Source organism: Lissotriton vulgaris, chromosome 2_1 (genome assembly GCF_964263255.1).
Source record: "Lissotriton vulgaris chromosome 2_1, aLisVul1.2, whole genome shotgun sequence".
NCBI lineage: Eukaryota > Metazoa > Chordata > Amphibia > Caudata > Salamandridae > Lissotriton > Lissotriton vulgaris.
In genome coordinates this window covers 1,481,438,656-1,481,465,024 of record NC_141687.1, presented here as the reverse complement: position 1 = coordinate 1,481,465,024, position 26,369 = coordinate 1,481,438,656, and the positions used below count along the sequence as shown (strand labels likewise).

Below are 26,369 nucleotides of genomic sequence, written 5' to 3'. Positions count from 1 at the left end.
ACTCAGTTAATTACCTGTATAACAGGGAATATATGAATGAAATCCAATCCTTGAATCTGATGAGGCTCCAGGCGATGAGGGCACTTCATTTTTGGTAAAACAGAAACGATTTTCTCCGTCAAGGCACTGAAAAAGAACAATATATAAAGATTGGCTACATTTAAAAACCCATTCACATTTCATTGAGCAACATGACTTCCCTAAAGTTTTACATATGTAAAAAACGCCACAAATTTAGGATAAACAAGCAGCGCTTGATAGTGGGATTGCTTGTGCACTGCAACTACATAACATGATGCAGCAAAGAAATACAGCAACCTGTAGATTTTCCAGTAGAAAGCAGCTTTCTTATTAAAATCTTACATTGTGTCATTGTAGACGTATTAGACCTAGGAAAAATGTGTATAAAAAGAGAAGCTATATTTAATAAACAAAAGTAAATTATAGCTCCTGACCATTATATTATGCATTGAATCCTAACTCACGACCATAAATAACACACAGAAATAAATTCAAATTCAGTATTCATTAAAGGTTTGGATCTCCAAAGAGGTCCACATAAAATATATATACAATTATTACATAATAAATATAATAAAACATAAGGACAATTCATTTTCACTCCATTAACAAATATCGAAACCTTTCATAACTAGTCTTAGATTTCCCCTTACATAACATGGTTGAATATTGCCAATTACCCTGATAAGCGAGATACAAATAAAGGATCTCAGTATTAAGACCAATAAGCAGAAGCCAAGTCCTAAATAAAAACCTCTACCAAACACAAGTGGCTCAACTTTAATCCATACTAAACAGCAGTAGCTTCATGATAGATTCAGTTTAGAATACTGTACATCACATCAGTTGCTTGGTGAAAGCAGAAAAGTGTTCTGAAACAATCAGCATATTTGAATAACCAAAACACTTTCCTTTAACAAGAAAATCGAAAACTAAACATTCTAATTTTGTGCAAAAACGCATTAAATAGCCGCAACTACATATGCACATTTCTAAAACATTATACAGCAACGTATAACAATTTCTTTGAAAAAAGAATTTTAAAATAGCAGCAAGAGTGTGGGAGTACAACATATCACAATTGTGCAAAGAACAGCAGCAAATACATGTGCAAAATACAATCCAAAAAAGGAAAGAGTACTAAGGCTCTTTTAACCTTAAAAATACAAAAGGCCCAGGGATCAGAGGGAGAGCCATGTGTCCATTTAAAAGGATATGTAAAAAGATAAAATATAGTCATAAACATCTTTAAAAAATTGAATAGTTTTACATAAACTGCTTCGTTCTTCGGGCAAAAGAGAAAGTCACAGGCTGAAGTTACATTTTTAATACAGTTTTCTAAAAACATCAGACAAAGCCAACGCCGACAACTCAAAACCAATGCCTGGCAGACAAACAAGACATAATCCAGGTTCTGAATGCTCAGCTCACAAAAGTTGCCGATTTTTTCATTTATCATGAAATGAGACCAGTTTGTTGTTAGGTCACTTAAAGGTAAAAGGTCCATGCGACATAGGGCAAGCCATCCTCGAATTCCATGTTCTAGATTCCATTATAAATATTTCTGAGGAATTCTCAGTGAATTCGACCTGGCTATTATCTTTAGCCTCTCTTTAGAATTGCAAAATGTAAGATCTCTATTATAGCTGATCTTACCACTTGTAGTTTTCAAAAAGAACTTAAATTCTGAAAGCGGGAGGTTGATCACAGATTCTTCTTGTGCACAGAAAACCTTTAGTGCCAGAGAAAAGTCACGAGAAAGGGAATATTTACCTACTTTACCACCAAAAATGTCTTGCCACATGAAACCTCTTGATGTGTATGACTCACTATTTTTTAACTGATATACCCAACGCAAAATCCTGGATAAACCTTGGATATATGAGCTTATCTAGCCAAATTACAATCTAATAGCAGATATTAGAACTAGAGCGTTAAATTTACATAATTTACGAAAAATCTGGATTCAATCCTATCTAAAAAACTCCAGTCCTTTACAGAAATTGATTCAATAGCATAAAGCAAAGTTGGAGGGATTTTTGCTTAAAAAACAAGCAAGTGTAAAAAATGCCTTCGACCCACTGCACTATCCAAAATATGCAGGTCATTTGTGTGAGATGCCGCTTTACAAGAACTGTGATAGATATGAAGTTTATTCTTCTTATTGCCTGCTATTAGTTTCCTTAAATAGAGAAAGGAATCTACCACCTCCAACTTTACATGACCAATGTTCCACTTAAAATTACATAATTTTCTACTTCTGTTACATTTCATGATTAAAAAGTTGCTTTTCGAAACATTAATCTTCAAGAAGTGTGCTACCGTCTATTTTTGTAATGATATCAGCGTTATATTCAGCATATTAGTGGATAGGTCCATCACTGCTATATCGTCAGCATACAGGAGGCATGTAAAAGTATGGCTGCCTATGTTTGGTGCATCTTCCTCTAAATGAGAAAAGCATTCGGGTAAATCTGCTATATATAAGGAAAAAAGCAGCCATGCTAACAAACAACCTTGTTCCAGACCGTTTTCTATGGGTATTACCAATGATAAGCCTTGGTTTCCTCCCATTAATAACTGTCAACACATTTGAGAATGTAGGGCAATGTTTAAAGATAGCAGAAGAGAAGGCGCTCCAATTTTGTGTAATTTTCTCCATAGTAGTGGCCGGTCTACCTTATCAAAGGCCGTTGAAAAATCTATGAAGGCCGTGACTTGGCTGTCTTTCTCATAAGAAATATGAATAGATAGTGTACTGTCGAATTTGTAACCTTCACTTGTTTCTACATAATGGAGAGTCACTGTTTAACCATTGCCAATGCCACCTTTATGTAAGATTATTTTATGGTTTAATTCTTTTATTATTTTCACCAAAACAGGAAAAACAAAGAGACCACATTTGTCATTCGGTACAGCAGTGCTGAGCCACTTGCAAGGAACCCCCATCAAGTGTAAGGCAGTGGAAATATGATCAGTGTCTATTGGACAGGGTTCCAGCAGCGGGAAATATAGGTCTCGAATTCTCCACCCCTCCCCCTCCCTGTCCCCCCTCGCCCCCTCCTTGTCCATTTAAGCAAAGCAAGAAGAAAGAAAAACAAAGTGTGGTAAGACAGCCCTCGGTCCCAGATGTGAGGATGCATGTTAAACCTCAGTTGTGGTCTTTCGCTTGCGCGGCTGAGCTTTGGGTTCTCGAATTGGGGTGTCTGCTAGACGCAATAAGCGCAGGTACCGGGGACAGATTAGTTCCCTGAATTCTCCCGTAAGTAGGGTCAGAAACGGCCGCCAAAGTGCAGCAAACTCTTCTCCTCGTCCCGCCTTTGCCAGTGATAACTTCTCCATCCCTAGTATCATCCACAATCTGTGTAACCAGCCGGAGTATGGGGGTGGCTGAGTGGTCCTCCAGTGTGCCACAATGTTCTGGACAGCTGCCCCTAGTGCTATCGCTATGAGTCTTCCCCTCCTGGATTTTAAGGGGTACATTAGTGTGTTGGGAAGCTCGAGTAGAACATAGACACTCAACTTCCCAGATTCCCAGCCTAAGTGGGAGTCTATCTCATCCAGGATGGAATTCCAGTAGGGTTGCAGGCGGTCACAACTCCATAACAAGTGTTCTAACGTGCCAAGTTCTCCACAGCCCCTCCAGCAATGGTCACTGACGTGGGGATCCCAGTGGTGTAAGCGTTCTGGTGTGTGGTACCAGTAGGTGGCCACCTTGGTCAAGGTCTCGGTGAGACCGGTGTGATAGGCCGAGTGCCTGGCCCTGTGGTATATGCCTCTCCATTCTTTATGTGTAAGTTGTCTCCCCAAGTCTCTCTCCCACCTGACCCTCCCTGCATTGTATGTGTATTTATTGGTGAGGAGGAGTTGTTGGTATAGGTCTGAAATCAGTTTCTTATCTGAGGTGCGCGTCAATAACCACTTTTCGTATGGGGTGAGAAAGCGTTGTGCGCCCGGTCTGATTGTTGGCTGTAAGGCCCAGTGTCGCGCTTGCATGTAGGGCAGGCGATCCGCTTCTGATATGCCATAGTCCTCCTTCATTTTCTGAAAGGGAAGGACCCCGTTTAGGTCAAACAGGTGCCCCAGGTCCCTGCAGGGCGTGCGCCTCCAGGCTGCAAATGCCTTAGGGTCCAGACCTGGGGAAAAATCGGGGTTATCGAAGAGCGGGGTCATCGGGGAGGGGAACGAAGTAAGGTCATGTTTGACCTCCACCCTGTCCCACACCTCCAGGACTGTGCTTGTGATTTGTGACGCGTATAGGTTGGGGGGGCCTATGGAAACGAGGCAAGAACGGGATTCCCTGGAGGGGTCTGGCAGCCACTGCCTGGTCCTGAAAGAGCCAATTCTTACCTGACTAATTGGTGCCATTCCACCAGGGTGCGTAGTTGCGTGCTTGGTAATATAAAGTAATATAAAGTAAGATCAGGTACCCCTACCCCGCCGTGTTCGGGGGGGGGGGGGGGGGGGCAGGGGAGTATTGCGATCGCATGTTTGAAGCGCAGACGCCGACCGTTCCAGACAAAACGTGCCAAATCAGACTGCGCTCGTTGGAGCCAACCCCTTGGGGGGCGCAGCGGAGGGGCCTGGAACACGTAAAGGAATTGCGGCAGCAGGTTCATCTTGACAGCAGCAATCCGCCCCAGCCAGGAGAGCGAGTGTCGCTTCCATCTCCTGAGGTCCTCGTTGAGGCGGGAGCGGAGCCTGGTATAGTTGGCGTCAGCGGTAGCCTGCAAGGTAGGGGCTAATAGGACTCCCAGGTATGGGATCGTGGAGTCAGACCATTTCAGATCAAACTCACCCTTGGCTTCAGCGAGCACCTCCGCTGACAAAGATAGGTTCAGGGCCTCTGATTTCTCTATGTTTATTTTAAACCCGGATGCTGTCGCAAAGGTATGGAGCTCAATAAAGAGGGCCCTAAGGGATTGCATCGGTTCTGTCAGGGAGAGCAGAAGGTCATCTGCATACAAGCTAATCTTGTGTATGTCTCCTCCGAATTTGATCCTTTTGATGAGGTCATGCTGCCTGATCCGCTGCGTTAGCGGCTCCATGTAGAGCGGGAACAAGATTGGGGAAAGAGGACACCCCTGTCTGGTGCCCCTGCCAATTGGAAAACGCGGGGAGGTGTGTCCGTTAACCCGAACCGTAGCGTTAGGCTGGCGATAGCAATTCAAAATGCAGTTGGAGAGAGTCTCCCCTATATCGAATCGCCGCAGCACGAGTTCTAGATAGGGCCAGTGTACCCTATCGAAGGCCTTCTCGGCGTCGATGGTGAGCAACATGCAGCCTGGCCTCGTCCGAGACCCTGCCTCTATGAGATGAAGGACTCGTTTGGTATTGTCGCTGGTCTGTCGTTGGGGGATGAAGCCCGCCTGGTCAAGTTCCACCAACTGCTGCATGTATGATGCCAATCTGTTCGCCAGAATTCCCGTATAGAGCTTGAGATCAATATTTAGAAGGGAGATCGGTCTGTAGGAGCTACACCGGGTGTGGTCACGGCCCGGTTTAGGTATAACCGATATTGCCGCTTCCAACAGGTCTGCAGGGATTGCACCTGGTTGGTCAAAGGTGTTGAAGAGGTCTCGTAGCATCGGGGCCACCTGGTGGCAGAAAGTCTTGTAGAAGGCTGCTGAGTAGCCATCAGGGTCTGGCGATTTCCCTAGTTTGAGGCGGGATATCGCCGATATCACCTCATCCAGCACAATAGGCCGATCGAGGAACTCTGCTTGCGCCTCGTTTAGGGACGAGAGGGGCGCACTCTCCAAATATGCCTGGCTTGCTAGCATGTCAAGTGTGTATGCTGCATATAGGTCGGTGTAGAAGTCTCTGAATGTCGCGGCAATGGCCGCATCATCCGTGATCCGCTCACCGCGACTGGACCTAATAGTGCGAATGCCCTGCCTCTGGCGTTGCTCATGTAGTTTACTCGCCAAAAGCTTCCCGCATCGATCTCCCCCGGTATAGTAGGCATGTCGGAGATGTATGGCGGCGTATTCTGCCACGTCTTGGTCTAGGGCTGCCAGCATTTTCCTCTCTGTGCAGAGTTGGCGCCATGCCCGTGCCGCTCCCGTGCGCTGGTGCATCTGCTCTAGCTCTGTGACACGTTGGGCTATTTCTGCTCTTTTCTGAGCGCGTTCTCTGTTATTAGACGAAGCTATAGAGATTAATTCTCCCCGGAGGACTGCCTTGAGTGCGGCCCATTGGTTGGCCTTAGTAGTGTCCGTATTGGCATTGTGAGTGAGAAATTGGGTGATGGCGGTCCCAATCCGCTCCACTATGGTAGGGCTCTGGAGCAGAGTGTCTCGTAAGCGCCAATGCAGTTGCGGACCGGGTATACTCGGGAAGAGGAAAGATGCCAGCAACGGGGAGTGATCCGACAGGGAGGTGGGGAGAATGTCCACGTCTCGTGCGCGGAGGACTAGCTGCGGGGAGCATAGAAAATAATCAAGCCTCGCGTATGACTTATGTGCTGCTGAGTAGTGGGTGTACGCTGTGGCTTGTGGATGAAAGTGTCTCCATAGGTCAGCCAGGCCCAGGTCTGAGAGACGAGAATGCCCTGCCCTAGAAAGTGCCCCTACTTGCCCATAACGTTGGTTATTGCGATCTTCTGTGTTGTGGAACACTATGTTGATATCTCCTCCTAGGACCAAGTGTGGGTGCGTGTTAGCTGTGGCTGTCTCCAGAGCTGTGTGAGGAATTTCTCCTGCCCCTCATTAGGTGCGTAAATGGAACCCACTAATAATGTGTGTCCCCCAACCATAAAGCGGTGTACCAGCAGCCTGCCTTTAAGCTCTGCTTCCTTCTGTAGGACCTGTCCCTGTAAGGATTTGGATACTAAGATCGCTACTCCTGCCACCTTCTTAGCCGCCGAGGAGAAAAATTGCAGGGAGAAGGACCGACATTTAAGGCGGTGATGATCCTTTGGCAGCAAATGCGTCTCCTGTAGGAGGCATATATCAGCTGCGGTATGTTCCAGGAGGGAGAGTATCGCCTTGCGCTTATTTGGGTTGTTGAGCCCTCTCACATTGAGGGAAAGAATTTTCAGTGGAAGAGACATCTTAAGCGGGTAGTCGGGCCCGTGCTACGCGGCGCTTCTTGCGTGGCAGTACGCAGAACTGCAAAAGAAAAAAGGACTTTGGACAAGGAGGCCCCCCCCACACCCTCCCTCCCACCCCTCCCAGATCCCTCCCCGCCCCCAACCTCAAAGCTCGCCAACTCCCACCCGACTCCCTCCCTAACCCCAACTAGCAATTCCCCAACGAACAGTATTGTCCTGGACCAATCACAAGTTCGTGGAGGCCCATAGGTCAGGTCGGTATTGGGAAACGTGGCACTGGCGACCTTCGCAGCCCCCTGGTCATCCCCCCGCAGACTCGCTAGAGAAGAAGGCTATAGGAAGGAACCCCCCCCCCCTTTTGCATCTAGATCAAGGAGAGTTCATGTTCCAAGGCTGCAGTGTCCCTAGAGACTTCCTGGATGGCGGCTTCCCGCTCACGTGCCACCAAGGCTGGGTCTGGCTTGTGGGCAGCTTTAGGCGTGCTCCGTCGTCGTACTCGTTGCCAGCCCTCTCCTGCTGATCGGGAGGACCTCTTGTGCGACGAGTCGTCCCCGCCCGAATTGCTTGCAGAGTCGTCCGCTGGTCTATTCCCAAGAGCGCACAGGTGTCCTCCAGGGAGCGTAGTTGTTGAGGGACTCCATTCCATCTGAAGACAAGGCGGAAGGGGTGGCCCCAAGAGTACTGGATTCCTTTGTCCTTCAGAAAGGTCGTGGCCACCTTGAATGATCTTCGCTTCTGCAAGGTTATCGTAGAAAGGTTGTGAAATAGCGCCACTGGGTGCCCTTGGTATTAAAGCAATTGTTTCTGGCGTGCTTCCTGCATGATGCGTTCCTTCAGCGGGAAGTCGGGGAGGAACGCCAGTATATATGGAGGCGGAGCAGACTGTCGGCGTACTGGGCCCACTTTGTGTGCCCTGTCAATGCGAACGGGAAAGTCCGCGGGCTCTCCCAGGACGCCTCGAAAGAGGCTCTGTAGGTAGGCCATGATATTGTTCCCTTCCGCTTTGGATGGTACACCTCGGACCCTTATATTATTTCTTCGAGAGCAGTTTTCAAGGTCTTCCGCGTGGGCCTGCAAGTCTAGGTGTTGCTCCTGTAGTCGCAGCACCTCCTGTTGTAGATGCGCCACCTCCTCACCCCGCGACTGCTCCCCGCCTCGACCGCCGCTACTCTTTCTCCCAGGGCGTCCACGTCTCGCCGCAGTTCCCGGTGCTCGCTTGCCATGTCCTGCCGAAGGGTCTGGATATCATCTCGCAGCGACTGGAAGAGGGATTCCATAAAGGCCTTGGTGATCGGGGCGCTCTCCGCTACCCGTTCGGACGGGGCCGTGGCCGGTGGTGTTCCTGATGGGCTCTTCTCGCCTTTGCTGTATCCCTTTGCCAACATCTCTGGTATAGTGCGGCCGCCTTGCCTCCTGTTCCCCGCCATGGTGTGAACACACGGGCCTGCTCAGTGGAGTGTCTGTTTGTCAATGTCTCCAGGGGGTAGCGCGGACCCCCACACCCCGCTATCGGGTCGCTGAGTAGATCTCGTACTCTTCCGACCCCCCCCCCCGGGGTCACGCCGCTCTACTGCCGTCCGCTGACGGCCTCAACCCTCGGCTCTGGATTTGCAGGGGGGCCCTCCGATTATCCCCGGTGTGCTCCAATGAGGCCTGGCAGCCGCGGGATAAAGTTTGTGGGTTCTGGCTTTCTCCCCCCTCCTGGTCGCTCATCTGTGGGCGACGGGGCTGTCTTGTGTCCCGCAACTGGCTTCCGGTTTAGTGCACGGCCCCCAACAGGTTCAAGGATCGGGGCTGGCGTGGTCGCCCCTTGTTGGAGGTCTGTAGTCACTGCACCTGCTATTCGGCTCCCTCTTCGGTGGGGTCTGCTGCTATGTGGAGGCCGCGGGCGTCGCCAGGGCTCTCCTCTCACCTCCTTACTCCGCTTCGCGTGTCTGCCTGTGTCTTGGGGACCAGAGCGATCGCTTGTCTCCCTGGTTCTGGAAGGCCCTTCACCGGCGTCTCCGTGGCTCTGCACCACGACTCGCCTCCTTGCTCCGGTGTTAGGCCCAAAAGCCTGGGCCTCAGTTATCGGCGATTCCAGCTCCTGCTTCCGCCGCTGGTACTTAGCGCCGTCCTCGGCGGGGCCTGCCGCTGGATCGAGGCCGCTGGTGTTGCGAGGGCCCCCTTCTCACCTCCTTGCCCTGCTCCTTGTGTCAGCCAACGTCTGGGGCCCAGAGCGGTCGCCCGTCTCTCTGGGTCTGGAAGGCCCTTCGCCAGCCTCTCCGTGGTTTGGCGCCTCTCCGCCGCGTCGCTCGCTGCCTCGTGTCAGGCCCAAAAGCCGGGCCTCGATTTTGGCGCCTCCGGCGCTTGCTTCTGGCACGGCTGGGGCCGAACCCGACCGCTCCCCGCCGGCTGCCGGATCACTGGGTTGCAACGCCTCTCGCAGCAGGGGCCCGCCGTGCCCTCGCTACCGGTCTGAGGCTCCCGCAGGTCCGGCCTCCAACCCAGGGAAGCGCGGAGTCCGATCCCGCCGGTGCCAAGTCAGGTACGGTGCCCTGGGGAAGCAACGGCGCCTGGGCTCCGTCACCGGCTCCAAGCTCTGTCGAGGCAGGCACCGTTATTCCCGGGCTTCAGGCTGCAGGATTCAGCTACAGGGGAGGAGATTTGACGTTATATGTGGGTCGCGGACAGGGTCTGGCCCGGGAGCTTCACCGACTCGCGTCTGCTTCGGCCGCCATCTTGGCCACGCCCCCGTAAGGTTATTTTAAAGAGAAAACCTAAATAATTTTTTTAAGTGTCTAATAAGAGGAAGATGATCAACAACATTGTTCAAAGCTGTTTATTCCAGGTCTTAACCTAACCAGGAGCCAGTCTAAATTGTAGCTCTCTTCACCAAAACGAGCAATTGCTTAGCTATGTAAGGAAATATGGAAAACTGGTAAAAATAACAAAGATTAGAAAGTCAACTAACTTTTTTTGGTCTAATAAAGGACGTCGACAGTCATGTTTCGAGACTTCTGGTACCACATCATTGGGCAAAGTACTAGTGTCAAGATATACAGAACCTTGGGCAAAGTGAATCAAGATGTGATCCAGAAGGGCAGAAGTGCAAGATTTTTTCCTAGCCATTCCTTTTGAGTCAGTAACCTAAACTTTTAAAACCAGCCGATACCAGCTATAATTGCATCTAGAAAAGAAGTGAAAAGGAGTTTGCAAGCTGTAGCATTTTCCATGCTCATTGCTTCTCAAGCGCATCGTACCTTGTCTTAAAAGAGATCACTAGCTCCAGGGATTATCGCAGAGCATTTGACTACCATTTTTATTCAGATGTTTTGCACAAGCCAATTCCCTGCTAAATCGAAACCATCTTCAGTGTTCCCTCTTCTGGAAAATACGAATTAAGTTGAATGAATGAATGAATAAAATGTGATTTATAACCGCGCAACTTAGCCCAGTGGGCGTCAAGGCGCCTAGCTCAATATCTAGCGGAGTCAACAAGGTGACAGGAACTTACTGGTAGGCTTTAATGAAGCACCAAGTTTTAAGGGCTTTCCTAAAGAGATCCAATGAGGGCTGAGATTTGATCTCCAACGGAAGTGTGTTCCATAGTTGGGGTGCCAAGATTGAGAATGCCCTACTCCCCCATCTGACCTTCCTGAAACGGGGGACTACCAGTTGATCCAGCTCTAGAGAGAGAAGACATCTGCTAGGCACATAGCGGGTAGGCAGAGCCTAACAAATATAGGCCAATCTCCTAGCTCCCACATCCTGCAAAAAAGTGTGAAAAGAGCCACGAATGTAGAACTTACCTCCCATATTGAGAACCACAGACATCTCCATCAAACACAGTTTAGTTTCGAAAGCCACCACAGTACCGAACTTGCTCTCAATACAGCTTCGGAGAAAATCAGGCAGACTGTCTATGCAGGAGGCAATGTAGCCCTCATTCTATTAGACCTCGCTGTGGCTTTCGACACAGTCAATCATAACATACTTCTAGATCATCTCACATCTATTGGGATTAAGGACCTAGCGCTCACCCTCCTCAAACATTTCTCTCAACCCGAGAGCAGTTTGTGGCTCTGGATATTTTTTTTTAACTCGACCACCTTTTCACTTCCTTGAGGTGTTCCCCAGGGTTCACCCGTGAGCCCTACCCTTGGTAACATGTATGTCACTCTCCTAGTTAAACAAATCTCCTCTTTCTGGTTCTCTGTAGTTTAATAAGCTTAAGACACCCAAATTGTGGTAACCGTGGCCAGTGACCCTAGTGAGAATGAATGAGGAAACACTTATAAAGCGCCTGGTTACCCGAAGGCATCCCAGCGCTAGGAACACTAAATCAAAATCATAACATGTCGGGGGGAAAAGAAAGGTTTCCAGCTGTTTCCGAAAATGATGGTGATTGGATTGGGAACGAATATGAAGGGGAAGACGATTCCACAGTTTGGCAGCAGTATATGAAAACATACGGCCTCCACTGTTTGTGCATTTAACTCTTGGAACTATTAAGAGGTGTTTTCCCTCTGATCTTAGGACTCTTTTAGGCTGGTAGGGAAGGATCATAGCCTGAACCAACATAGATCCTTTTCCTGCCAGTGACTTATGTGTGATACACATAGCCTTAAATTGAATCCTTTCATGGATGGGAAGCCAATGGAGTGAGGCCAAAGCGGGTTTAGCTGAAAAGCGTTTGTGAACATTTAAAAGAAGCCGGGCTGCATAGTTTTTAACCATCTGTAGTATTTTAGTGGTGGATGCAGGAGCTCCAAGATAGATAGCATTTGCATAGTCCAACCTAGATAGGATCGATGCTTGTACTAGTAGTCTTCTCACCAGGAAGGGCAGAATGGGGAGGATTTTTCTAATCATCCGCAGAAGGCCGTAGCAGGTACCTGCCACTTTCCGCGCCTGTTCCTTGAAATCAAGATTAGCATCCAGTATAACTCCTAAACTTTTTATAGACTTTTTTGGGGTGGGGGGCGGTCCTACATTATTGGGCCACCAGGAGTCTATATTAAGCGGAGCAGTTTTGCCAAGAAGCATAATTTCTGTTTTAGCTCCATTGAGCTTCAGAAAGGAGATATACATCCACGTGGCCACTTTTTCTAGACAGGACGTGAGGGCCCCTTCTGTGTTGTAATTTTTATTCAGTGAAATGACTAGCGGCGTATCATCTGCATAGGTGATGATCTGCACCCCAAATGGGGTGACAATATGTGCCAGAGAACTCATATAGACGTTAAACAGGGTGGGGCTTAATGCCGATCCTTGAGGGACTCCGCAGGTAAGAGGCACTTGTTCGGAAATACAGTCTGCCTCAAAAAACGAAAAAACTCTGCCTTCTAAGAAAGACTGCAGCCATTTCAGGGCTCCTCCCTTAAAACCCACATTCCGAAGTCTGCTAATCAGGAGAGAGTGATTGACTGTGTCGAAGACTGCGCTGAGATCTAATAAAATTATTACAGTGCAGCCTTCGTCATCCAGTATCTTCCTGGTTCTCTCCACTACTGATAGGAGGGCAGTCTCAGTGCCCCTCATGTTTCTAAAGCCTGTTTGAGAGGAGTGAAGCAGATCATTATTTCCAAAAAAACTCGACAAGGCAAAGTTTACATGTTTCTCAGCGATTTTACTTATGCCAGGAAGCAGGGATATAGGTCGATAGTTCGCCCAGTCTCCCGGATCCAGGATTCCGGAGACAGCTACATGTTTTCATGACTGCCAACTACAGATCAAAAAATGGATGTCTCTGAATTGCCTTCAACTGAACTCTACTACTACACTCTACTTTTCGGCAAGATGTTTCCTTCTGGGTCCCAACTTGGTGGCATGAGGAACTAGATTATCTACTGTCACCTGTTTCCTAAGAGAAAGATCTAGGTATGACCTTTGACAGTAAACTTTCCTTTGAGGGTCACATCAATACCGACACCTTGGCTACTTTTTACATCCTCAAGCTTCTGAGAAAATGTTTTCCTTTTATACCACTGAGCTTGCAGAAAACTGTTACCTCTGCCCTGGTATTGTCCAAAGTGAACTACTGCAATGCCCTATTCATTAACATCCAGAAAAAATCCCTCAATAAAATTCAGATCCTAAATAATGCCACAGCCATCTACTCCTGGGTTTTCCCAAATATGAGTCCGTCTCTCATGCACTCTTATCACCTTCACTGGCTTCCGCTGAAGAAGCGGATCGATTTTAAGGCACTATGTATTGACTTTAGGGCACTCCACAGCATTGTCCCAGAATATTTCAAGCAAAGCTTCCAATGGTACATTCCATCCAGACCTCTCTGTTCAGCAGCAGGTCATAACCTCATAGTTCCCAGATTTTAAAAGTACCACTGGGGAGGAAGAAGCTCCGTGGCGGGCACCACTAGACTGTGGAACTCTCTCCCTCCAGAACTAAATAGAAAAACAGATCTCTTGGCTTTCAGAAAAGCCTTTAAATCCTGGCTTTTCAACCAGTAGCTCATCTTCCTTCATGGGTTAGCATTTCGTCTACCCTTCGAGGTAAGCGCCGCCTTGACACCTCCCGGTAAATGTGCGCTCTACAAATTCTATTTTCATTACATTTCTAGAGAGGCCAATATTTTGGTCAAAATAGCAATAGTGGCGTTTGAGTCTGCTGTAGGCTGAAGCAGCTCTTCGGACAGATTCAGAGCAGCAAGACTACGTGGAGTGCAGTCATTTTTTAAAAATTTGCTCTTCATAGGAGACCAAAGAAGTAGATATTTAACATGTGTCCGAGCTCCATAGCCACATCTACAGGATCTTCAAGCACCAAGATCTTTCAATCTAGGACTTTTCCTTTACCAGAGAACCATTTATTGTGAATTTTTGTTTGAGGTTTTCTTATTAAATGTAACTTCTTCCAGTGACAGTTCATTTATGGCCATTGTTAAGTATTGCTATTATTCCAGAATAACACTACATTTTGGGCCAGAAGTACTAACATTTTTTGCAGGCGCAAATGGGTGTTAAACCCATTTGCGACCGCAAAAAAATGTGTGGCTAATGCACTAATATTATTTTGCGAGTCACAAATCAATTTGCGACTCACAAAATAGGATTAGCGACTCGCTATTAGGAAGAGGCGTTCCAAGGGCGTCCCTTCCTAATAGCAAATCCTGAAGCTATGTATGACTGTTTTGCGACCGCATTTGTGGTCGCAAAAGAGTTGCAGTTTACCACCTTTCACAGAAGGGTGGTAAACCACTCGCAAATGGGAAGGGGACTCCTTCCCCTTTGCGAGTGGCTCTCAAAATATTTTAAAGGGCAGGCAGTGGTTTCAGGGACCACTGCCTGCCCTTAAAAAAATGAAACTGAAAAGTTTCATTTTCATTTATTAAATGTATCCTATTTTCCTTTAAGGAAAACGGGCTGCATTTAAAAAAAAACTTCTTTATTTAAAAGCAGTCCCAGACATGGTAGTCTGCTGACCCCAGCAGCCCACCAACGCTGGGAGTGCCAGCCATTCCCAATAGGGTCGCCATTTGAGACAGCCTCATTCATATGCATGAGGCATGCAATTTGCGACTCTATTGGGAATCGCAAACAGTATCTCAGGCACTGTTGTGCATCCCGATTTGTGAGTCGCAAATGCGACGCAATTTGCGACTCACAAATTGGTGGGTTGTACATCTGGCCCTTTATCCTTTGACTGTTTCTATATATTGTGCTGAATTTCTTCAATAATGCAATGCAATTGAGATGCCTACATCCACTTCTGGGATGTGTGGAATAAACCTTCACGATTCTTGTGGTTTGATATCAGCCTCTGGTTTGTTTTTCACATGATGCCTGACAAGGTTTGCTTGGTTGTTAAGGTACACTCCTACCAAATATCTGGTTTCCTTGGAGAGATTCATCTAGCCACTTGTTCATTTCCTGACTTCTTACTCCAGAAAACCACCACAGCATTGTGTTAATTGCAAGCCATCCTTCTGTAACCTATTGTATGCAAGGCTTCGCTTTTTCTCACCTACTTGTTTTGATTGATAATCCCCTGGACCGGGCATTATAATATGGATATGCTACTCCACTGAGGCGAAGTATTCACAGCTGCAGGGTAGTTTGTTTGAATTGGCCAGCCGAGTCCGCGGGGCCCGAAGGCGAGCCTGCGAAATCAGGCTACCCAAAAATGCTATGCAGCGCTTCGTAAAACTGACAAAGCTGGACATGGGATGCTCCGGCTCCGGAAAGGGGAGGGACGCGTGGAGCAGACCCAGAAGCGGGCACTGAAAAATAAGCCGGAGATCGACGCCGACGGCCGGGGACAAGGTGTAGAGCGACGGTGCTTCTTCGCCTTCTTCTTGTGCTTCAACTTACCTGAAGAGTGAAAAGACTTCAATGACGAGTGGTGATGGCTCCGCAACCGGTCCCGTGACCTTCCCCTTGACCAGGACCTTGAGCGGCACAGAGCGGACTGCCAGGCCTCCAGAAGCTTTCATGACTGCTCCCGCAAAGAATTCAGGTTCAGGGCCCGGCAGTCGCAGCACGACTTTGGGTTGTGGTCGCACTCCAGGCACCAAAGGTACACGAGGTGTGGATCGGTCACCGACATCACTTTGTGACAGGAGTCACAAGGTTTGAAACCGGGTCAACATGCTGAACATCCCTCGTGCACCAGGAGTTGATAGACTCAAAAAAAGAAGTCATCAAAAGTTGAAAAAGAGTTAGTCAAAAAATGACTAAGGGCACGCTCTCTCCGGATCTGCATTGGCTGGCGCGGAAAAGGAAGAACTGATGTCAGCGCGCATGGGCAGTGTTTAAGTAGACACCCCAACGTCATCCCGGTGACTACGACGCCGACGATGGACGCGGAGGCGACCAACTCCACCTAGCGATGTGCAAGGGTCATGCTACGAAAAAATGTGTCCAGATCCAGTCTGACGCCTAACCTGCAGTGCAATTCTTCCAGGACCCAATCAATATTAGATTCATTTTTATGACCCTAAAAGACTGCCATTCTCTTGAAGAGGCAGCCACAAATTAGCGGGTAGAGAATGATCACGGTTTTAAAGTATTCCCGTAACTGGAGAATTTGATCCTTGGCTCTCTCGTGTTCGGTACATCTAGGGGATTGGTCTATGGTTGCATAATGTGGCGTGAAGATCACCCAAACAATTGGCACATTATAGGTGCTTTGAATACCAATGCTTTACTAAAAATGTTGTAATTGAACACTGACATGGTTACATATATACTGGCGGCATATGGTTACTGTTTCTGTTGGTTTCAATATTTGTATTTTGCTAAAGTTTAACACATGGTCATTGCTATTAATGTGGTGACACTGACAAAGCTAATAGGCCTGCCTTATGTATATTAAACATGAGAGCCTTTCACAATTCCAATAGGCCTGCCTTGTGTATTAATGTAATTCCATGACAAAGTCAGTAGGCCCCCTTCACATTTGCAATTTTGACCCCTTCACATTGGCGAATGAGTTACCACCACTTTTAAAATGATGGCAAAGTATTACTGTTTTGCAACCAGATATTAGTCACAAAATAATGATACATACCATACCAATTCGGTATTTGGAAAGAACACCTAAAACACACCCATTCCAAATACCGAATTGCAAATGAAAATTGAAATTTGGTAACAAGTTCCTTACAGTTGCGTTGGTTCTTGGCATATCTTGGATCCCCTCCATGTACCATTGCTACATGTCTCGCTTGTACTCATGACCCACTACTACCTGGGTGCCTCAATTTGCCCGAACAGACCACTTGATCCCAAGACCCATTACGGACGAGCCCACACACCAGCAATTTCAAACAATACGTGTAATCCCATCCGAATGATGACCTGAAATCACACAGGTCGAAACGCCGTTGACAAAGTACTGCATACTTACGCTCCCTTTGGCTCCTAACATGCTTTAAACTAATTGTAGTCTTATTGCTCATGTTATGTAGTAATTTTAAATATGCCTTTTCACTGTCATCTTACTACGTGCCTCACTTGTGTCATTCACCTTATCACAAGCACTATGTGTGTACCTTTTTGATTACACTTGCATTAAGGAATATATTGCGGTCTGAAATGAATGTTTTCCTGCTACAAGACCTAATGCAGACGGTGTCTCTTTTTGTCTCCTTCTCATAATTTATTTACACCCAACTAATGGTCTGTGCCTCGATCTATGGTGTATCCTTACAGGTAACAACTTAAACAATGTCACCTGGTCATGTTGTATAGGAACGCCTGCTTAGTCCTACGGGTATCACACATAAAATATTATGCATTAGAGTGAATCTCAATGGGCTTAAAATTTACAATGCGAGGGTGCCACACGTGCTGTACTTACTCGCACGTGGGAGATGGCAAAGGCCCCAATGATAGTCAATCTTGGACACAAGTCTAACAAAGTAAGTGCTGGTAATGCCACTCTATTTTAGTATCATTAAAAAAAAGGTTTTATAGCACCAGCTATCTTATTAATAAATCAGGGAAAGATGCATTCCAGTTCACTATTCCTCTCATGGCATACTTACAAAAGGTTCACTCATTTGAATTGGAAAAATAATTTAATACAGCATCCAGCACTACACAAGAAAAGGTGAGATGTAAACCTGTCCAAGATGGCGACTCAAGCAGCAAATATAGAAAGGAACCAAGCCAACAACAAATTTAAAAAGTATACTATGGCCAGATATGTTAAGGCCTAAAAGGACTCTACTATCTCCTGCACCACAAATTCCACAACTACTCAGAATACATTATGCGTCATAACTCACTACAACTTGCTTTCCCCTCAATACATCACTAGCCAAGAGACTGCAATCTTGTGTGCAGTCTGCTCATGATGTCACCACGACTGGATGCCTCTCATCCATTTCCAACTTCTTTGCAGAGTGTTTCACTGAGTTTGGACGAGCACTATCAGGCACCGAATGAAGGAGTGAGGATACGACTAACCAAATCCACAATGCCATACCTCTGAAGATAAATAAAGGAATCAACCATATTTCAGATGGGGTGATTCCATTAAGAAGACTGGTGACTTTAAGGGAACTATCAGAAATCACAGGCTGATCGCCAAAACGCCAATAGCAGCCTGGCACAATCAGCAACCCCCAGAGTAATTCACTATTTCTGATCTGCACACATACATCTACCCTGCAATGCATGCTGCGCATTATTTATCCCACTCCCTAAATACATTCCCCCTTCCATAACCCTCCACCACTTTTACAAAGTTGTTCTAGCACTCTGTGCTTCAGAGTAAACTTGATGTACCTACACTGATGTTTCTTTTATTTATTTATTTTTCTGATTTTCTCGATTTGAATTTGCTGTTCATGAAAGGCCATGATATATTTCAGCTGCCAACCATTTTGCCCCTTTCTTCACCCTCAGTCTCTTACACAAATCTTTATAGCACTCTTTGAAACTAAACTTGCTACACCTACACTGATGTTGGTTTTATTTCTTTATTATTTTTGCCGATTTACTCTATTTCAATTTGTTGTTCGTGAAAGGGCAATAAAGACTGAAACTGAATACTGCCTGCTTCTAACATGTTACACTAGGGGCAGCATAGTTACCTTTCCCTATATGGCTCAAGGACAAAAGTTGGAGATCTCTGAAGTGACAGCCTGCCACTGGATCGGTCTAAGGAAATAGAAACCATTTCAATTCTGGTGCAAGTTGTAATAAGCCCTAAATATGTTTTGATGCTTAAATTGTTATTGGCCACCAAGTTTCAAAAGTGGGTAAAAATACGACCATTCGCATGGTGCTGCTGCAAACAGTCTCATTGTTGTAGCTGCCACATAACATCAAACTTGCCAGACTACTGTTTTGTTATCCAGATTGGACTATTGTAACGATGCCTATGCTGGAGCCCCAAAAAGGATATCCTGAAACTTTAGAGGCTAAAACATTCAAAAGCCAGATTCCACCTCATCTTTAAAAAATATTACCATATTATTTTGCCTCTCAGACTGCTAACAGTGGAACAGACAATGCATTTCACATTTCCCTGTACAGCTTTCAAAGCATGGGCGTTGTCTACCCATATACTTACAATCTCTATTCTTAAACTAATCTCCCAGAGGCAGCAAAAGATTGAACAAGGCCAATCTACTCACACAGATCGCTTTTAAACTTACAAACAAAAGATGTTTTTTTAAATTCGGACCTTAGGAGCTCAGAACTGGAGTGCCATGAGACTACAGCTGAGACACTATTTTAACGTATCTACACTCACAAAAAAGTCCTCAAGACAAGGATTTCTATAGAGCACTTACTTTCTCTTCAGTAAACCAATGGGACCCGCACGATGACAGCCCCCGCTCTCACATGCTTGGGCCATAAACCCCTCTTCAGTGCAACCCTGCCTCGGAACCCCATCCTGTTCCCAGCCAACACCTCCCTCCATCCCTTTCATGATCCCGTATCCCTTTGATAAAACCCCCCTTTCCTCTATGCCCGATTGTCCTGCTCGTTCCCAGGCCGCCACCTGGCCCTGCGGATGCTGTTTATTGCCCCCATACAGTAGGAAGCTTCCCCCATCAAAGGATCCACAACTGATCAAAGCCCCCACCCCATGAGATCCGATCAACCACATGCATTCCGGGAATCAACGGAATGCCCAGCTGCGTGACAATCATCACCTGCCGGGGACTTCTACTGTAAATGTGTGTGGGAACGGGCTTGAAGCGGGGATTCCGAGGATGTCTTTCCGTACATCAAAGTGTTGACAAAGATGTGTTTCATGCAATAAAGCCATAAACCTGTGTATAGGAGGCCAGGCCTCAGAGATGCGGTTAGAGCACCTCGAGAAGATACCCTGTTGTCCGAGTTGACGTGTTCTGCTCCGTCGGAATAAAACTTCTGTTTCCTGCCTTCCAGTCTCCAGAGCCTGCCTCTTTGTTTGAAAGATTCGAGTGGTATGAGAGGCGGTTAGTGCCGGGCAATACTTAAAAAGGTTCTCGATCAACATTGGCCCTACCTTTTTCTACAATTGGCGTCCCAAACGTGGGGCCCATCAGTGACACGTGGATCCAGTGGGAGAGGTCCTGACGACAGAGTGAACGACTGCAACGATCGGGAGAGCTCCTGTCCGATAGACCCTCGTCTGACAGCCGATCATCCGAACTTCACTGGTTCCGAACAGACCTCTCTCGAGTGATCTACGGTCCTGACTGGGAACCATCAGGAGTGCCGTGACAGTCACGGAGAATAGCGGCGATCGGGCGCTGGATTCGGAAGACAAGAAACTGTCCATGCCGTCCGGGTAAGGTCGTGTAACACGACAAATTGCGAAATGATTGCTTGATTGTTTGTAAAATACTAGTATTACTCTTCGATTGTTGGTTCTTTTTGGAGATTCTCTGTCTGCAAACGGAGAAGAATAGAAAGATTCTCTCTTCCTTTGCAGGTAGTGAAGGGTAGGTAACGCGGACTTTTGTCCCCCGTTGTAACCCGTCGTGCCTATTTTTCTCCTCCACTGATTGATTGTTTGCCCAAACATTGTTTGTTCGAGGATTGTTCTCTTGAGATTCTCTCTGTCTACAAACGAGGAAGAATAGAAATATTCTCTCTTCCTTTGCAGATAGTGAGGGGTAGGTAACGCAGACTTTTGTCCCCCGTTGTAACCCGTCGTGCCTATTCTTTCTCCCCACTGATTGTTTGATTGTCCGAACATTGACTGTTCGAAATTGGTTCTTTGAGATATTCTCGGTTTGCAAATAACGTAGAATAGAAATATTCTGTCTAGTCTTTGCAAGTAGTGAAAGGATAGGTAGTGCGGACCTTTGTCCCCCTTTGTAATCTGTCATGCCTATCTTCTCCCCACTGATTGGTAGTTGGTTCAGCCCGGACCGCTTATTAGAGATGAACCATCCAGCTCCACTGGAAAGCACCCCTAATAAGGACATGTTCATGAAGCATGGATTAATCGCCATAGCATATAGCAAACTATGGCATAAATATACGAGAAAGGATCAGAAAAGTCAGTGGCCACTGATAGGATCCTTCGATGAAGATAAAATAAGCGCGCTAAACAGCCCTTTGTAATAATAAGACAACGCCCACTATGCTTGATAGTCTCGGCATGTGGCGCAAAGAAACGGAACAACGTAAAAAGAGAAACGAAATTAGATTAGAGAAAGAGCTACGAAAGGCAGCTCACCTAGCTGCTAGAAAATTATAAGAAGAGATAAAGGAGAGAGAGGAAGCCAAACGGAAACAAGAATCCGAAACATCGAGTCAGTGTCCTGTTAGAACACCCTCTACGCTCTACCCTGAATTACCCTCGAAACAGCAAGCCAACGATGATCTCTTATTAGGCCCTCCGATCATCTACATGCCCCCTCCATATGCCCCTTCCCAACCTTTAGCGCAGCACCCGCTGCCCCCAAGCACAGGCGAGAGTAGTACCAGGGCCTCGGTCCCCATGGCCTCCGCGCTGGCCGAACCCCTTGTACTAGATACAGCACAAGCAACAATGTTAGATGACCCTGAGGCCCACAAGAACGAACAGGCTGAGCAAGGATGAGCGAGCAGGGATTGACAAGGTAGTAAGGACACTAGTAGAACGAAAGGAGAGTGAGGAGCACATCATGGATATGTTCAACTCATATGCTGGGAGCCACAGACGGCACTTTGTTGTACGATTATGTTATCATGCCCTAAATGCGTATGGGGACCGATACCGAGACAAAGGTCCCGAGAGCCTAACGACTCTGTATAGAAAGGTCGATATCAGGGATGAGGGCGAGTGTGACGTGACGGACCTCCTTGTGCGTACGCTTGAGGTTTTCCGCCACATCACTGAACAAGGGTTGGAAGCTAAACCTACGACTTCTGTAGCGACTGAACCACGAATAGAGCAAGCTGGCGCCATGATGCCAATAAGAGAGGCTGCTCCCTACTGGGTTCCCCACGAGGTCAGGGAACACACGATGACGTCAACCACCAAGATGCAAGAGGGAGGGTAGTGTATAACTGGGTCTACCAACCATGGGATCGGCAAGATATTCTGACGTTCCGAAAATCTCTGCCCGATTTACGTAAAAACCACACTGCCTTCTATACTGAACTAGGTACAGCCTTAGGTTCAACGATTATGACCCTAGCTGACATTGATTTGTTTTTCGGGTTATGTCTGCCAGCTGATGTGTGGAAGCAAATCCGGAAAGTCGACCACCTTGAGCTATTTGGTCATACCTGGTCACAACTCGATGGCATAGATAGACAACGAGAGCCTGGACAGAAGCCTTTGAAATCCATTTTAGAACTCCCAGACAAAATTGTGCAGAAACTGAAAACCCTGATCGCAGAAAAGAAAGTAGACTGGTCGATAGTAACGGCCTGTCGTCAGAAACCCCAGGAAGACGTATCAGAATACATCTCCCGGTTTGAAATGGTGTTCTCCGATTACAGTGGCCAGGACATGACCACTGCAACCGGACACCATCTGTTTGTCCAGAATTATGTCAAAGGTCTGTCGCAGGAGGTCTCTCAGAAACTGCAGACCAGCGAGAGTAGTTGGGCAGCCTCCAAACCCGCGGCTATCCTCCAGATGGCCCAATATTATGAACATCAGAAAAACAAAAATGATAGGGCGACTGAGAAAAAGAAAAAGGACTTGAAGGAGAGGGTGATGATTGCACAGTTGCAAGGGGTGACTATAGGACGAGAGCAGTACAAGGGAAATTACCAGACAAATGCCCCTAGGAACCCACCCCCTAAAGACCGTTCTCCCGCACCCTATGTTGGACGTAAAGATATTAGCAAGGACCAGTGTGCATTCTGCAAAGGATTCGGCCATTGGAAATCCCAGTGTCCGGTTCTGTTGGAGATGAATAAAAATAGGGACCCCAAAGACGTAGCGGGTGGACCAAGAAATAGAGGACAGGGACGAGGGTCCACGAATGATACGAATAACGACAGATCAGGCAGACCGAATACATTTGACCGTCCCCGACAGAACCAGTACCAACAGTCTGACTGTGACGACACCCACAACTTCGCATAGGACTGCCTAGGGCAAGGGAGGGATCCAGTCGAGCTCTATGTTGACCAGCAAGGTCCTTATGTCACCGCTAAGGTCCTGGGTACGAAGTCTCCATTTCTGGTAGACACTGGCGCGACACGTAGTGCGTTATCTAAACGACTGATTCCAAGGGCACCCTTGTCTGGCCCACTTGTAACATCGATAGGTTTCGATGGGACGCCCTCCACTAACCCCTTGTCCTCACCGATCTTCTTTGACTTAGAAAATAACATCACTGACACAACGTTTTTGCTTTCTTCAAATTCCCCTGACGCCATTATGGGACTTGACTTGCTGAAGCATTTTCGAGCCACTATTAGGTGTTCGCAAGATGGAGTTCGGGTCTTTCTATACGACAACCCGGCTCTGCTCAGACTTTGTCCTTCCAGACGCATGTTTTCCATCACTGACGCTGACTCGTCCCTACTTGACACTCTGCCTCCGTATCTGTGGGGCAAAACTGACTCGGACATAGGACGCATGATGATCGACCCAGTGCACATAACTGTTCGACAGGACGCAATACTCCCAAAACTTCCACAATATCTGATATCGCCCGAGGGCGAGAAGGCATTGGTAAAGATTATTCAGTCCCTGATAGACGCAGGAGTGGTAGAGGAAGTAGTTAGCAATGTTTGCAACAGCCCTATCCTACCCATCATAAAGAAGCAAGGAGAGGGAGATGAGAAAGCGTACCGCTTCATTATCGACCTACGAGAGGTCAACAAAGTAGTTGTACCTCAGTACCCCGTGGTCTCAGACATCACCACTATTCTGACCCTGATCCCTTCCACTGCCACCACCTTCACTGTCATTGATCTAAAGAACGCTTTCTTCTCTATCCCCATCCACCCAGATAGCCGATACCTCTTTGGCTTCACCCTGAAAGCCTGCTCATATAGATTCTGTCGAGCACCCCAAGGCTACACTGAAAGCCCCAGCTTCTACAGTCAGGCCCTCAAGAGACAACTGGACGCAGTCCAGTTACCAGATGGAGTGGTATTGATACAATACATAGATGACATCCTTTTGGCGGCCGACACCACTCCACTTGCAGTCACAGCCACCATCCAACTCCTGCACTTTCTTGCGGAAAATGGCCACAAGGTCTCCAAAAAGAAGCTGCAATTCTGCCAACCGCAGGTCACTTACTTAGGCCACCTCTTGTCCAAAGACGGAAGGAAACTTACTCCCGACCGAATCTAAACCATTCTAGAGACCCCTGTCCCCAAGACCCAGAAACAAGTTCGCTCCCTACTAGGCCTCACTTCCTTCTGCCGACAGTGGTTACCGAATTTCAGCCTCATTGTGAAACCGCTGCTTTCTCTGCTAGCTAAAGATGCCCCTTTCTCACTCCCTTGGACCCCTGAATGCCAATCCTCCTTCATAGAACTAAGAGATGCCCTCTGCTCGGCCCATGTTCTAGGAACCCCCGATTACACGAAGCCCTTCTCCCTCTACACTCACGAAAGGGAGGGATGTGCTTTGTCTGTCTTGACCCAGTCCATTGGCCCAAAGCAACGACCATGCGCTTACTTCTCTGCCACTCTTGACCCCGTAGCCAGAGCTTTGCCTGCCTGCCTTCGAGCTGTAGCTGCCGCTGCTATCTCTATCCGACAAAGAGAGGGGATCGTGCTCTCGAACTCCGTCACGGTGTTAGTACCCCATGCGGTTGACACCCTCCTGAACCAGACTAAGACGCAATACCTGACGAGTGCACGACTGACTGGATACGAATTGACTCTGCTTGCACCCCACATCACCCTGAAAAGATGCACCACACTGAACCCAGCGACTTTGTTACCCCTACCAGAGAACGATCCCAATGAGTCCCCTGTACATGACTGCGTGACCCTCACGGACGAACAGACTAGGAGTAGGGTCGACCTCAGAGACACAGCTTTCCCTGACAGAGAGCTATGGGTGGACGGTTCTTGCATCAAACTCCCCGATGGCACCACCTCAGCTGCTTATGCAGTTACCACAGCCCGAACTGTGGTAGAGACAGCCCGCATCACACAACAATCTGCACAGGCAGCAGAATTGATTGCCCTCACACAAGCATGTATCCTGGCAGCAGGAACAACAGCAAACATTTACACCGACAGCCAGTGCGCCTTCGGGTGGTTCACCATTTTGGGCTCCTTTGGAAGGAGAGGGGATTCCTGACCTCACACACACCCCCATCTTACACGGAGATCTAGTCTCCGCCTTAACTGAAGCAGTCCTTCTCCCCAAACAACTTGCAGTAATAAAATGCCAAGCACACAAAAAGGTGACAGACATCATTGGACAGGGGAATGCCCTGGCCGACATCACTGCTCGAACCACAGCTGAGAATAGGACGACGACACGCATGTACCTGACCAGGTCACAAGCAGAGAAATGGACAGACGCTAGGGAAACTATTAGGGACATCCAAATGGCCAGCTCGCAACACGAATTGACTGAATGGGCACGGGTGGGACTGAAAGACGATGAAGGCTGTTGGCGGACGAAAGACACGAACAAATGGTTGCTACCCGATTCATATCTGATCCCCATACTGACCATGGCACACTCCCCTGCACACATAGGATCAGCCCCTATGACCGAGCTTGTCTCCAAACTTTGGCACAATGACAAGATCGCAAACTCCGCCAAGCGTCTGGTCCAACAATGTCTGATATGCCTGCAACACAACCCTGGGAAAGGAACTGTAGTACCCCGGGGAGGGTTTGGGGTTCCCAATCATCCGTTTGAAGTCCTGCAGATGGACTACATCCAGCTAGAAAGATGCCAAGGCCTGAAGTATGTACTTGTTGTAGTGTGCGCATTTAGCAAGTGGGTGGAAGCCTATCCAACCCGTAACAACACTGCCATGGCCACTGCAAAGGTACTACTAAAAGAATTCTTCCCTCATTACGGCCTTTGTCGAATTTTGTGGAGCGACAATGGCCCCCACTTCGTAGCCGAAGTTATCCAACTCATCTTGAAGGGGTTGGGTGTAAAACAAAAGTCCCACGCAGTCTTCCACCCCCAATCTGCTGGACTAGTTGAACGACATAACGCTACATTGAAACTCAAGCTAGCTAAGATAGTGGCTACCACAGGACTGAAATGGCCAGACGCTCTCCCACTGGCATTGCTATCAATGTGTTCCACCCCCACCAAACACCACTAAGACACTGTCTGTTATCCACCAACAGGTGCTGCATGCCATTCCCTATGCTTCCAGGGGTCCCGGACACGCCATCCAACCCGGGGACTTTGTGTTGATTCGAAACTTCCAGCGTGCAAAGAGTCTGGAACC

At 47.5% G+C, this 26,369-nt stretch overlaps 1 protein-coding gene across 1 annotated transcript in view; it reads right to left on the bottom strand.

Annotated features, from left to right (window-relative positions):
- Nucleotides 1-26,369, bottom strand: part of CCDC93 (CCC complex scaffolding subunit CCDC93) — a 994,005-nt gene that overhangs the window by 897,634 nt on the left and 70,002 nt on the right. The window contains exon 4 of the mRNA XM_086957357.1: nucleotides 15-126. Within this exon, the coding sequence (XP_086813483.1) occupies nucleotides 15-126 (112 nt within the window). The remainder of the gene's footprint in view (nucleotides 1-14; nucleotides 127-26,369) is intronic.